This window comes from Perca flavescens, chromosome 11, assembly GCF_004354835.1.
Source record: "Perca flavescens isolate YP-PL-M2 chromosome 11, PFLA_1.0, whole genome shotgun sequence".
Lineage (NCBI taxonomy): Eukaryota > Metazoa > Chordata > Actinopteri > Perciformes > Percidae > Perca > Perca flavescens.
Window position 1 is genome coordinate 8,889,456 of NC_041341.1, and position 12,883 is coordinate 8,902,338.

Genomic DNA, 12,883 nt, shown 5'->3' on the forward strand with positions numbered 1-12,883 from the left:
TTTTTATTGGTAAAGTTTTGCCCTAACCACTATGCTTTGGCCATGCCCCCTTTCACAGCTAATGAACTGTGTGACGTAGAGTCTTGTGTGAGCTATCATTGAACTCAGCATGGACTTCCCTTTTCATTGGTGACGATTTGTTGTGTCTGCAAATGCATGGTCACAAGGAGTGGCGTCCGCCAGTAACCCTGACGTGTGCAGAGGAGCGAGGGCCCGTCCAATGATGCTTGCAGCTTTAATTGTAAATTAGTTTCTTTATTCTGTTATTGCATGCCCAATTTATTTTAAAATGTTGTACATACAGTACAGGCCAAAAGTTTGGACACACCTTATCATTCAATGTGTTTCCTTTATTTTCATGACTCTTTACATTGTAGATTCTCACTGAAGGCATCAAAACTATGAATGAACACATATGGAATTATGTACTTAACAAAAAAGTGTGAAATAACTGAAAACTTATATTTTAGATTCCTCAAAGTAGCCACACTTTGCTCGGATTACTGCTTTGCACACTCTTGGCATTCTCTTGATGAGCTTCAAGAGGTAGTCACCTGAAATGGTTTTCCAACAGTCTTGAAGGAGTTCCCAGAGATGCTTAACAGCCCTTTTGCCTTCACTCTGCGTTCCAGCTCACCCCAAACCATCTCGATTGGATTCAGGTCCGGTGACTGTGGAGGCCAGGTCATTTGACGCAGCACTCCATCACTCTCCTTCTTGGTCAAATAGCCCTTAAACAGCCTGGAGGTGTGTTTGGGGTCATTGTCCTGTTGAACAATAAATGATGGTCCAACTAAACGCAAACCGGATGGGATGGCATGTCGCTGTATGATGCTGTGGTAGCCATGCTGGTTGCAGTATGCCTTCAATTTTGAATAAATCCCCAACAGTGTCACCAGGAAAACACCCCCACACCATCACACTTCCTCCTCCATGCTTCACAGTGGGAACCAGGCATGTAGAATCCATCCGTTCACCTTTTCTGCGTCGCACAAAGACACGGCGGTTGGAACCAAAGATCTCAAATTTGGACTCATCAGACCAAAGCACAGATTTCCACTGGTCTAATGTCCATTCCTTGTGTTTCTTGGCCCAAACAAATCTCTTCTACTTGTTGCCTCTCTTTAGCAGTGGTTTCCTAGCAGCTACTTGACCATAAAGGCCTGATTTGTCTCCTCTGATTCGTCTCCTCTTAACAATTGTTCTAGAGATGTGTGAACTCTGTGTGGCATTCATCTGGTCTCTAATCTGAGCTGCTGTTAACTTGCGATTTCTGAGGCTGGTGACTCGGATTAATTTATCCTCAGCAGCAGAGGTGACTCTTGGTCTTCCTTTCCTGGGGCGGTCCTCATGTGAGCCAGTTTCGTTGTAGCGCTTGATGGTTTTTGCGACTGCACTTGGGGACACATTCAAAGTTTTCACTGACTGACCTTCATTTGTTAAAGTAATGATGGCCACTCGTTTCTCTTTACTTAGCTGATTGGTTTTCGCCATAATATGAATTCTAACAGTTGTCCAATAGGGCTGTCAGCTGTGTATCAACCTGACTTCTGCACAACACAACTGATGGTCCCAACCCCATTAATAAGGGAAAAAAATTCCACTAATTAACCCTGACAATGCACACCTGTGAAGTGAAAACCATTTCAGGTGACTACCTCATGAAGCTCATTGAGAGAACACCAAGGGTTTGCAGCGCTATCAAAAAAGTAAAGGGTGGCTACTTTGAGGAATCTAAAATGTAAGACATGTTTTCAGTTATTTCACACTTTTTTGTTAAGTACATAATTCCATGTGTGTTCATTCATAGTTTTGATGCCTTCAATGAGAATCTACAATGTAAATAGTCATGAAAATAAAGGAAACGCATTGAATGAGAAGGTGTGTCCAAACTTTTGGCCTGTACTGTACAGTAAGCAAATATTACCTTAAATTATGTGGATACAGTATATTGTGTTATACTGTATGTCTTTCTTTTGGCTTTGTACATATTGAAGCTATAGTGCGTAGTTTCTGTCTCCCCCATGAGGAATTCTAAGTAATGACAACACCACTGTTGCATCAAAATGAGACAAGCCTTCCATAATCGTGCACCACCTCCACCCCTCCTCCACCCAGTTGCTTGGAGCCTCATTACTAAAAGATATGCACTAAAGCTTTAACAAAAGATGTCTTGCGGTATTTTTTAAGTTTATTATAAAGCGCCTTGTAGTCACACATGGGATGGGCCATGTGGGATAAGGTGGATATTATGGTGGAGGATTTAAATGCCAAATTAACAATAATCTTTCAATTTAATGGTCAAATATTTGTAATTAGTGATGCATTTCTAGAATGGGTATACTGATTTAATTAAATACAGTCACACCAGAGTTTAGAAAGTTACATAATTTCTTGAAGTCAAAATGTACAATTAGCACATGTCCATGATACGCCTCATGCTCATCCACCTCATGCCACTCATGCCCATGTCCCTGAAGCTCCTGTACTCTCCGGGCCTCAGGTACATCATCCTGCCTCTGTAGTGGGGCTGCTCGTACATCAGCCAGTGGCCGTCCATCACGTGGCAGGACTGGCAGTCGTTCATACGGTAACGGTCCATGATGTTGTCACAGTCGTCCATCAGCTCGTAACTCTGACCACCGAAGTTCTCCCTCTCATAGATCTTCATCCTGAACTGGCCTCTGTGCTGTTTTTTTGAGATAACAAAAACAAATGTATTTCTTAGTAATACGTTTTATGGGAGTTGTCACCCATAGTAGAATCATATTATAATGCATGCTTTTCCAGAGTTAAAAAGTTATCACTCAAACGTCACCTTTCTACAGTTTTATACCTACCATGGGGATCATACGGCAAGACCTGATACCACCGCTCATTCCCATCATGCTCATGTAGTCAGCGTACTCGCCCCTCCTTATGAAGTGCTGGTTTCCCATGTAGTTGGGACGGTCGTAGACCATGAAGCAGCCGCTCTCCACCCTGCAGGAGTGGCACCTGCTCAGGTAGGAGGACATGTCAGAGCAGTCGCTCATGCACTCATAGGAACGACCCTGGAAGTTCCTGTCCTCGTAGAAGATGACCTGAAAAAGTATTGAAGGGTTTTAACAAAGTCATAATTACGTATATCCCCTAAATATTCATAGGAAAATTAACAATTATTTAATTTTTATTTTTGAATACTATTATTTTTTCCTACCTTGCCCATGTTGATTGCAGTGATTCCTCAGATCTCTCAGAGAACTGTTATTGAACTGATATGCTGCCTGTCTGAACAAGTTACATTTATACCTGGCCAGAGACAAAGACTATGTGCCCCTCTATTGTTCAAAGTCCTGACCCAGCAACCTACTATAGAAGCCTATAGTTTTGAGTTGCTTACCAATATACCAACAGGATCACAACCTCTAAACAGAATTTTCCCTTAACAAGAATAGAGCACAATTCTTTCAAAATGGCTTCGGAGTTTGCTTATGCATACAGTATAAAATTGTTGCTGGAAGCGGCAGAGTACAACTACTGATTCTATATTAATAGGCTAGTCAAAAGCCACAATTAATTCAACTATAGCTTGATCTCACTTTTTGATTCACCTAAAACAATAGGAGTCAATAAGCTTACATTTTACAAAAGCCAAACATTCAGGGGAAAAAGTTTTTTTTAAACCAAATCACAACAGCCATCATTTGATTTAACTGAATTGAATTAGTCGGTAAGTGCATAATTTTATTGTCATCTGAAATAGGTATGTTAATATATAATTAGATATCATAGGATATGACATTGAATAAAGAAATAGAAAAAATATTCTCGATGTTTTTATTTATTTAATGTGAATCTAGAGCATACTATGAAATTGTTTCCTAAAATTACAGTTACAGTAAAGTTGATGAAAATGACATTTCTGAGGCACCCAGTGTGACCCTTTTGAAGTGAAAATGAAAGCCAGTTTAGGCAGACAGATTAAAATGTGCTGCTACACTTTCTGGACATACTCATTGTTCTGCATGCACATCCAATGAACCCTTTGCATTAGGGTGGTCTGTTTAAAGCCGAAATCCTGGAAATCATAAACTATGATTTATGAACTATGCTACTCTGGGCTGCATGTAAACAAACATGTAGGGGGGTCATATGTTTGCGTGGCTGTTTTTTATTTATTTATTTTATTTGTATAGGTACAAGCATATAGCATACAAGAAAGCCACATATCACATCATTCATAGCTTAAGCTATGTTTGTTTGTTTTTATCTCCGTTTCGAACCTGCCTCCAGACAGGAGTCATACTAGTCTATATCCACGATGTTCCACTTCTTGGATTGCTCTGGTGCCGCCGGAAATTCCGCCTGATCTCACGCTTTTTGGCCGGATGTCCGTTACCTTCCACTTTCTTTGTGTTAGAATTTTAAACTGGTGGATTTATGAGGACTATTGTTAACTGCTCCTCAAATCTCTGCAGGGTAAATCCAGACAGCTAGCTAGACTATCTGTCCAATCTTTTCTGTTGCACGACTTAAACAACTTTTGAACGTACACGTTCCACCAAACAAGTTCCTTCCTGAGACTATTTTGCATCAGCACTGTGGCTCCATCTGGCACTTAGTGTCACCCATGATGATTGGGATTGGTTTTAAGAAATGTCATTAACCAGAGCACATTTTTTTTCCCATCCCAGATTGCTTAGTGAACTAGCCAGGCCCTCCTCCGCAGCGCTGTGAAAGAAGGGCTGGCAATGCAAGACTAGTCGTACAAACCAATCAGCTTGGTTGACGTTCACACGTCTGCACAATGCATTGTTGAAATTTGGGGGATGTGTGCAGCGGCTCCTCTGTGAGCCTACGGTTACCTATAACACCGTTCTCTACGTAAGTTCACAGAGACGTTTAGCCACATGTATCTTTGGAGAAAATAATTGCAGCTTTAGTTTTATTGTAGCATCATCTTCTACAACAACAAGAGGCCATTGACATGACATGATTAAAAGTTGGGGTGCCATTAGCTCAGTCTGAAGGGAGTTGGGTTGGGAACCAGAAGGTCACTGGTTCAAGTCCCTGTACAGACCAAAGTATGGAGTGTGGATTGGTAGCTGGAGAGATGCCAGTTCACTTCCTGTGCACTGCCAAGGTGCTCTTGAGCAAGGCATCGTACCCCTACTCACTCTGGCATCGTTCCATTTCTGCATGAATAGATCTTTTTCACGGCAGACATGTCATAGTAGGAAAAGCACAGGTGTATTCAAAACCATTAATGATGGCTGCATTCCATTTAGGAGAGGCCCTGGTATTGTGCATGCTGACTCACTGAAATAGCTTTTCTGGGACACTTGATGGAATTGAGCCATCATTAAGGTGATCAATTTCAGCTGTGCTTTTCCTACTATGACGAGTCAAAAATGTCTGCTGTGAAAAAGGTCCATAGGTCCTGAGCATGTGTGCGTATTTCAGGGTAGGTGTAGTGATTTCTAACAAAACAGAGTGTAAATTGTAAAAATTAAAAGTATAAATTATAAATTAATTAAATTAGAACAAGTCCTCCAAACCATATGATGAAATAGGTTGTTTATTCCTACACTCTAATACGACCCATAGCAGTCACAGTTTGGTTACGTTTAGGCACAAAAACTACTTAGTTGAGTTTAAAAAAAGATTGCGGCTTGGGTTACAATCATTTGTTACGTTACTTCACTTTTCAGGAGAGGACAGACTCTGTTAGAACTAAACTATCATTAATAATACAACCACATGACTAATGACACTTTCTTTACCCCTCCACACAATGCCCAAAATACATTCATCGGCACAGAATTTATTACAGGCCTCAACTTCTGTAGTGTTTAGTTTAACACATAATGGACCTCTGACTCACAGACTAGCGTTATTCTTTTCTGCTTGTGATTTATTTGAATGAGCTTTTGCAAAGCTAAACGTAACCATTACTCAAGTTATTGCTGTTCATGTCAGTGAGTGAAACTACATACAATCATGTCAGAAAATGGCTCCGAACACCCACACAGGTGTTTTCAGTTAATCTGGTTGATTAGGCCTCTTCCCAGGACTGTGTATAGACTGATTGATTGACATCTTCCTGAGTCTCCTGTTAGCTTTGTTGAACCTGTTAGGGCAGGACAAATAATCCCTTTATCATTCTTATTGGCAGATGAAGATTTGTGACCTAATACATTCTCGTCAAAGCTCTGGCCCACCTACAACCTGAGCAGAGGTCTAATCAACCATAATAACTGTGTGGATGTTCAGAGGCCGAGAAGCACATCTTAGCAGTTAACTACTTACAGAAAACATAATTTAATCAATCTCACCTCCACCCCAGCATCTATTGTAGCAAATATGGGGCATTAAAGGGATGATTCGGAGTAATTTCACCCTAGGGTCCTTTGCACCATGACCTCGAGGCAAACACCCCCCCTGAAAAATCTATTCGAACTTCTTGTCAAATTATATAAAGCAAAACTGATCTCTACCATTTTCTCAGAAGGGAAATTTTAAGATTCAATGAGCACAAATATGAAGCAGTTATAGCATATGTAATTATTATCAATTAACTTGATAAAGAAACGCAAACTTTGTAATCAAACCACAAATCATAATTGTAATGATTTACCTGCCTACCTACCTAGAACTGATTAAGCACTTGCCTCTACATTTTCTGGAAGAAGATGTACATTATAGGGTCAATTGTTTGCAGCCAAAACAATCATCTAAATTTGAATTAGGTTGTAAAACCAAATAGAACCAAATACATTTGAATTAAATACCATCACACTGCAAATGTGCAGCATTTAACATAAACAAATAACAAGACTCTTGAAACAAATTGTACAAGTAATAATCTTTTATTTTTATTATTATGCAGTTCTTACATGCATGAAAGTTGAACCACATATAGGGATGTGTCTCATGATCATTTACACCCACTGATGCCCATCTCATCTAGCCCGACGTTGTCATACTCAGATTCTAGTCAGAACATAGGTCTGATACGGCTCCATTGGGCTGTGATTATAGGGCGTTTCAACCGAACCAGGAAAGAAAATGCCTCTGCACTCAATTGGATAGACCTACAACCAATCAGAGCAATGGAGTATGTGACGTACGCACCCCATCGGGGCCAGCTGATAAATTAAACTTTTGCCGAATCCCGTAGGGAGGACGGCAAAAACATCTTTCCGATCGACAAATGCCTTGATCACAGTTCTCTGTTCCTCTTTTAAAATTAATGTGCTGTCGACAGACGCAATGGCGAAATCTACACATCTCAATTCTCCAGCGGCAGCCATCTGTGTTGTAAACAAATTCAACCCAAGTGCTCTTTGGTGACGTGGTTGATTACGTTACGGTTGATCATCTGTCCATCATCGTATAAAGCCCGCCCTGACAATTTAATTGGTCCGAACAGCTCTGGTTCGAGCATAGTTGCTCCACAACGGATCAAGTCCAGACTGAACTTCCCGACCTAAAATGTTGTGGGTGGGGCTAAGTTCGGCTGGCATCCAGACTACATCTCATCCTCATTGACCTCCCCTCCTGTAATGCCCAGGCCCCAAAACAACCAGTGAAACAAAAAGTCAAAATAGCAGAGTGGAAAGATTTTATTTAGTGGAATTTTGTAAAAAATTTAGTTGCAGGAATCAGTGATACGCCTCATGCTCATGAACCTCATGCCGCTCATGCCCATGTCCCTGAAGCTCCTGTACTCTCCAGGCCTCAGGTACATCTGCTTGCCTCTGTAGTGGGGCTGCTCGTACATCAGCCACTGGCCGTCCATCACATTGCAGGACATGCAGTCGGACATACGGTAACGGTCCTGGATGTTATCGCAGTCGTCGCTCAGCTCATGCATCTGACCACCGAAGTTCTCCCTCTCGTAAATCCTCATCTTGTAGGATCCTCTATGCTGTAGAGAAAACATTTGAGGAAAGAAAAAGATCAGAAAAACATTCAAAGATATCTGAAGGAAATATTATCTAGAGAATGAATATCCTACTATACCATGGGGATCGTACGGCAAGATCTGATGCAGTCCGACATTCCCATCATGCTCATGTAGTCAGCATACTCGCCCCTCCTCATGAAGTACTGGTTTCCCATGTAGTTGGGGCGGTCGTAGACCATGAAGCAGCCGCTCTCCACCCTGCAGGAGTGGCACCTGCTCAGGTAAGAGGTCAGCTCAGGGCAGTCACTGCTGGTCTCATAGTGGCGACCCTGGAAGTTCCTGTCCTCGTAGAAGATAATCTGAAAGCATATTTCCAGTGAGATCCAAAAAGCTATTTAATCACTGTCCAATGACAATTAAGAGCTTTTTAAATTTGAGAATGAAATTGATTTTTTTTTATGGATGGATCCTTCCCAGTACCTACCTTGCCCATGGTCATGATTTTATTTGGTTGGTTGTCAGGACTGAGCTGTGGCTGCTGTGTATTCCTGTCGGTGGTAACCGTTACTTTTATACTTGCTCAATGTGAAAAAAGTATGTAGGGCTTCTATTGTGCAAATCCCTGACCCAGCAACATGCAATAGAAGCCTACTGAGCAGTCAGGGCGCTAAAGGGTTATTATCCAGCACTATACCACCCTGGTGGAAATGCATGTACTGTACACATGCAGTATTGTCTAACATAAAGAGAAGCTTCCAACTGTAATATAATCCCTATCATTCACAGTGTACTAGATATTTCACTTACTAAATGATTATAAATGTTTTCTTACAAATATAATTCACTATCAATTTATATAAAAATATCAAAAGAAGGGTTAATTTGCAAAATCAGTTTTTATTCTTATTCTAAGTGTGTGTGTGTGTTTGTGTGTACAATTCCGGAAATATCAGTCAAACTTTAATTTGGTTGTTTTTTTTGATAAAATATATATATATACTCTTAAATAGTACTGTAGGGATACTGACCTATTCCCTTCTAGTGGCTTACTTAATATATGATAATTACACCAAAGTTACAGATAGTTATAGAGACAGAACTTTTCTCTTCTTTGACTACACTGCAATACACTAAATCTTGGTCTTGATATGGGTTGCATAAGAAACTTTTTTGTCATTTAGGTTTAGAGGAATTATTGAAAGAAATACCTTTTGTACATTACTTTTTGCTAATATGGATTTGTTAATATTTGTTAGACTGTGATCTTAATGAATCTACTATTTTATCAACTTTGAACCAGCTATTGGAACCCAACAGTCTGACACATACGTTTCCCTCTGCCCAGTGATGTCAGTGTAGCTGTGAGCTGAGATCCTAAATCAATTTTGGATGCTGGTGGGTGAGGTTGACTGACAGATGTTTTTTTACTGTGAAACAGTGATGGAAATAAGATAAGACAAGCCTTTATTGATTCCCAGAGGGGACATTTAGCTGTTGCAGCACCATAAGGACAGATGAATAGAGACCTATTCTAACTTGACCTTTGCCCTCTTGTTGGATTTATTTTATTCATTCATGTCATCGATAAAAGTAAAAGGATTGAACCAAAGAAAATTATACATACACTATATTGTTGTGTCAATGGTCATTATGTTTATGTACATTCACACATATAAAGCACATATGTAGTTTGATAGTAAGGTTGTATTTTGAGATTGAAAAAATATCAAAAATTAGCAAATTAAAAAGAGAAAGGAAAGAAAATTCTAAATAAAGGATATAAATAATATGTATATATTAAATAAAAGAGACATAAAATAAATCTAAGAATAAGAACATAAATTCAGATAAAGCAGTGCAGGATCATTGATTTCTTTTTTCTTTCTTTTTTTAAGATTATTTTTTGGACATTTAAGGCCTTTATATAGGACAGCTGAAGACACGAAAGGAGAGAGAGGGGGAATGACATGCAGCAAAGGGCCGCAGGGCGGAGTCGAACCTGTGGGTTAGGGTTAAGGAGTAAACCTCTATATATGGGCGCCTGCTCTCAGGTGAGCTACCCAGGCGCCCAGAAACATTGATTTCTGACCATTATCTTCCCCGCTAGTCTTCCTAAACCTCTTCTGTTTCCCTGTCCCACACCCTTAAGTTACTTGTTACCTCATTAAATATAATTAAGCAGTGTATAAGTATAGGCTACAGCTCAGGAACTTCTATGTGAAAGATGTGAGGGTTTGCCAAATTGTATTATATTGTGGGAGTCTGCACCCTCCTTTTTATTATTCTTTATTCAGATCCTCATAGATAACTGCAACCATGTATTGTCGTGCCTGCTCTAAATGTGCCCCATTCAGTGTTACAACAAAGCCTAGTGAAAAAATCAGATTGCTTGACTTTTCTTTTTTTTTTACTTAAAAAAAAAAAAAAATTACATTAATTCAGACAACTCCCTTTAGTCGTATTAAATGAATTTCCTTTGTCAACACAAGCGTGACAGTGAACTATTATTGGCTTTATATAAAACACCCAATACTAAGAGCTGCACAGACACAGCCTGCACCTCCTCAGTGCTGTATTCATAGACTTTTTATTTTAGTGATTTCTTCTATTGCACTGTTCAAAGTATGCATTGATATAATACTACAAATATGGCTCAGTATTGTTCATTCTACCTCTGTTTTTTTGTCTATTCTGCATATTGTGTATCATTGCTTCAACAAATGAAAGGTTTTGTATGTAGGGATATTGAAATGCACTGTGTGGTGATGGTGAACTCATTTCAATGAGAAAAGCCAGTTAAGGTATTTTGAATTGAATATGTTTGGTATGACGACAAACGCCACCAGCTGAATTGCTGTTGGTCTGACAATAGGCCTTATTCACAGCAGAGCTTTGATTCTCTGCCCAAACCCGATTGGGCCAGGCTGTAACTTCCCAAAATCTCCTGGACTTGAATTGGGTCAGGTTAGCACAAATTTCCCAGTGTTTTTAATCTGTGTAATGTCATGAATAATTTATGGGCTGTGTACCGCTGTGTGTGAACGCCATCTTCTGGATATCTATTCACTTTACATAGATTAAAAAAAGCGTTTTTTATCAGGGCTCGGGACCAAAACTGCTGCCGTGGTTCAAGCTTGGAGAGAAACTTCCTGTAAGGACGTACCTGATTTTTTGGGCCCGATTATAGCTCTAATTTACACTAGACATGGTGACTGGTCTTAACCGGAAAAACACAGGTAAGTAAATAAAATTATTGATAAATCTGTTCCATTAAAGGATAGGTTCACAGTTTTATAAGTCTGTCTTAAAACAATATTCAAATGGCCATTTGTATGTTGAAACAGTTTTTGCTCTCTGTGTGAAGATACAAATCCAACATTTTAAGCAGTTAGTCTTGTAAAAAATGTGTAGAAAATCTCACAGTAACCTTTTTTTATTCTTTTGATATTCATTTTTAATGTCACGTGCATCAAATATGACATAACACATTTCATAGTTAGAAGAAGAAGAAGTCTTGACTTGGCTATTAGATACAGTTATTAAAGTAGCAGCATTCACTACAGCTCAATTTGTCCTGACATACCAGAACAGTTGGGTGCTGATAATTCATGCAATTTCTTTCTCTGATGTCTGAATCCGTGCCCATAATTTCTGCCCGGCGTTTTGAAACTCGATAAATTGATAACTTCTTTTTTAATGTTTGTTGATTACATTTTCAAGTCTCGAGCCTGTTCTGTTCTTTAACAGGAGTCCATGATACGTCGCATGGATCCAATCCTCATGTCCATGGGACCCATTCCCATGTCTCTCATGCTCCTGTACTCTCCGGGCCTCAGGTACAGCATCCTGCCTCTGTACTGGGGCTGCTCGTACATCAACCAGTGGCCGTCCATCACGTGGGCAGACTGGCAGTCGGACATGCGGAAACGATCCTGGATGTTGTCGCAGTCGTCCGTCAGCTCATTCATCTGACCTCTGAAGTTCTCCCTCTCGTAGATCCTCATCCTAAATGGACCTCTGTGCTGTAAAATGAGACGTGAAGAGACAGAAGATCACTTAATTATAAAAAAAATGGTTTCTTCTGTGCTGTGTTGGAGAGTTTGTATTCACGCCTTCTGTTTCTGCCTTCAACCGGATGAGTCAACACAGTGCTTCTTACCGTGGGGATCATGCGGCTGGAACGGATGCAGTCACTCATGGTCATACCCATCAGGCGCTGGTTGTCGGGGTACTCTCCCCTCCTCGCCAGCATCTGGTGGCCCATGAAGTTTGGACGTTCGTAGACCATGAAGCAGCCGCTCTCCACCCTGCAGGAGTTGCAGCGGCTCAGGTAGGAGGTCAGCTCGGCACAGTCGCTGCTGGTCTCATAGGAGCGACCCTGGAAGTTCTTGTCCTCGTAGAAGATAATCTGCCAATAAAACAGCACATTTTAAAAGCATTTTTTCTGTGGCACATACTGAAATGTTCAAATTATTTATCAAGCTATATTACAACATAAGAATGCTCTCTTACTTTGCCCATTTTGGTGGTCAGTCCTATCCCTGATTGCACTGGTACTTTGCCCATCCCAACTGTGTCACTTTTATACCCACCATGATAGTGAAATGATCTATGGAGCCATTGTTTTGAATATCTTACTCAGCAGCGTAGCATACAGGGCTATGATGTTTGTTAAATCGGTCTGTAAATGGTTATTATTCTAGACTGTATGCATCTGGTGCGGTGCCAACTGAAGGGGCACTCCTACGGGGCCCAGGTGGGTGACAGCAGCAAATGTATCAGCTGGGTCCCTTTGTACTGTCTGTGATGACCGTAGTGCAGTTAAAGACAAACTTGAGGCACTTGTACATCGAGCATTTCAATTTTTCTGCTACTTTTAACTATGCACCAAAGCTATGGAACTCCCTACCCAAGGCTACAAGAGATGCAAGCTCTGTGAACAGTTTTAAATGACAATTAAAAACTTATTTATTCAGCATTGCTTTTAACTAT

At 40.3% G+C, this 12,883-nt stretch overlaps 3 protein-coding genes across 3 annotated transcripts; all 3 read right to left on the reverse strand.

The window, feature by feature from the left end:
- Positions 1-2,413: 2,413 nt before the first annotated feature.
- On the reverse strand, positions 2,414-3,237 carry LOC114563842 (gamma-crystallin M3-like). Its single transcript, XM_028590764.1, has 3 exons — positions 3,200-3,237; positions 2,841-3,083; positions 2,414-2,689 (listed from the first exon to the last, which is right to left on the reverse strand). Exons 1-3 carry the CDS (start codon positions 3,206-3,208, stop codon positions 2,414-2,416), a joined length of 528 nt encoding a protein of 175 aa, XP_028446565.1. The 5' UTR covers positions 3,209-3,237.
- Positions 3,238-7,633: 4,396 nt separating this feature from the next.
- On the reverse strand, positions 7,634-8,390 carry LOC114563845 (gamma-crystallin M3-like). The gene is made up of 3 exons (XM_028590766.1): positions 8,376-8,390; positions 8,008-8,250; positions 7,634-7,912 (listed from the first exon to the last, which is right to left on the reverse strand). Exons 1-3 carry the CDS (start codon positions 8,388-8,390, stop codon positions 7,634-7,636), a joined length of 537 nt encoding a protein of 178 aa, XP_028446567.1.
- Positions 8,391-11,631: 3,241 nt separating this feature from the next.
- Positions 11,632-12,412, reverse strand: LOC114563844 (gamma-crystallin M3-like). Its single transcript, XM_028590765.1, has 3 exons — positions 12,404-12,412; positions 12,051-12,299; positions 11,632-11,913 (listed from the first exon to the last, which is right to left on the reverse strand). The coding sequence occupies exons 1-3, from the start codon at positions 12,410-12,412 to the stop codon at positions 11,632-11,634; spliced, it is 540 nt and encodes a 179-aa protein (XP_028446566.1).
- Positions 12,413-12,883: the final 471 nt, after the last annotated feature.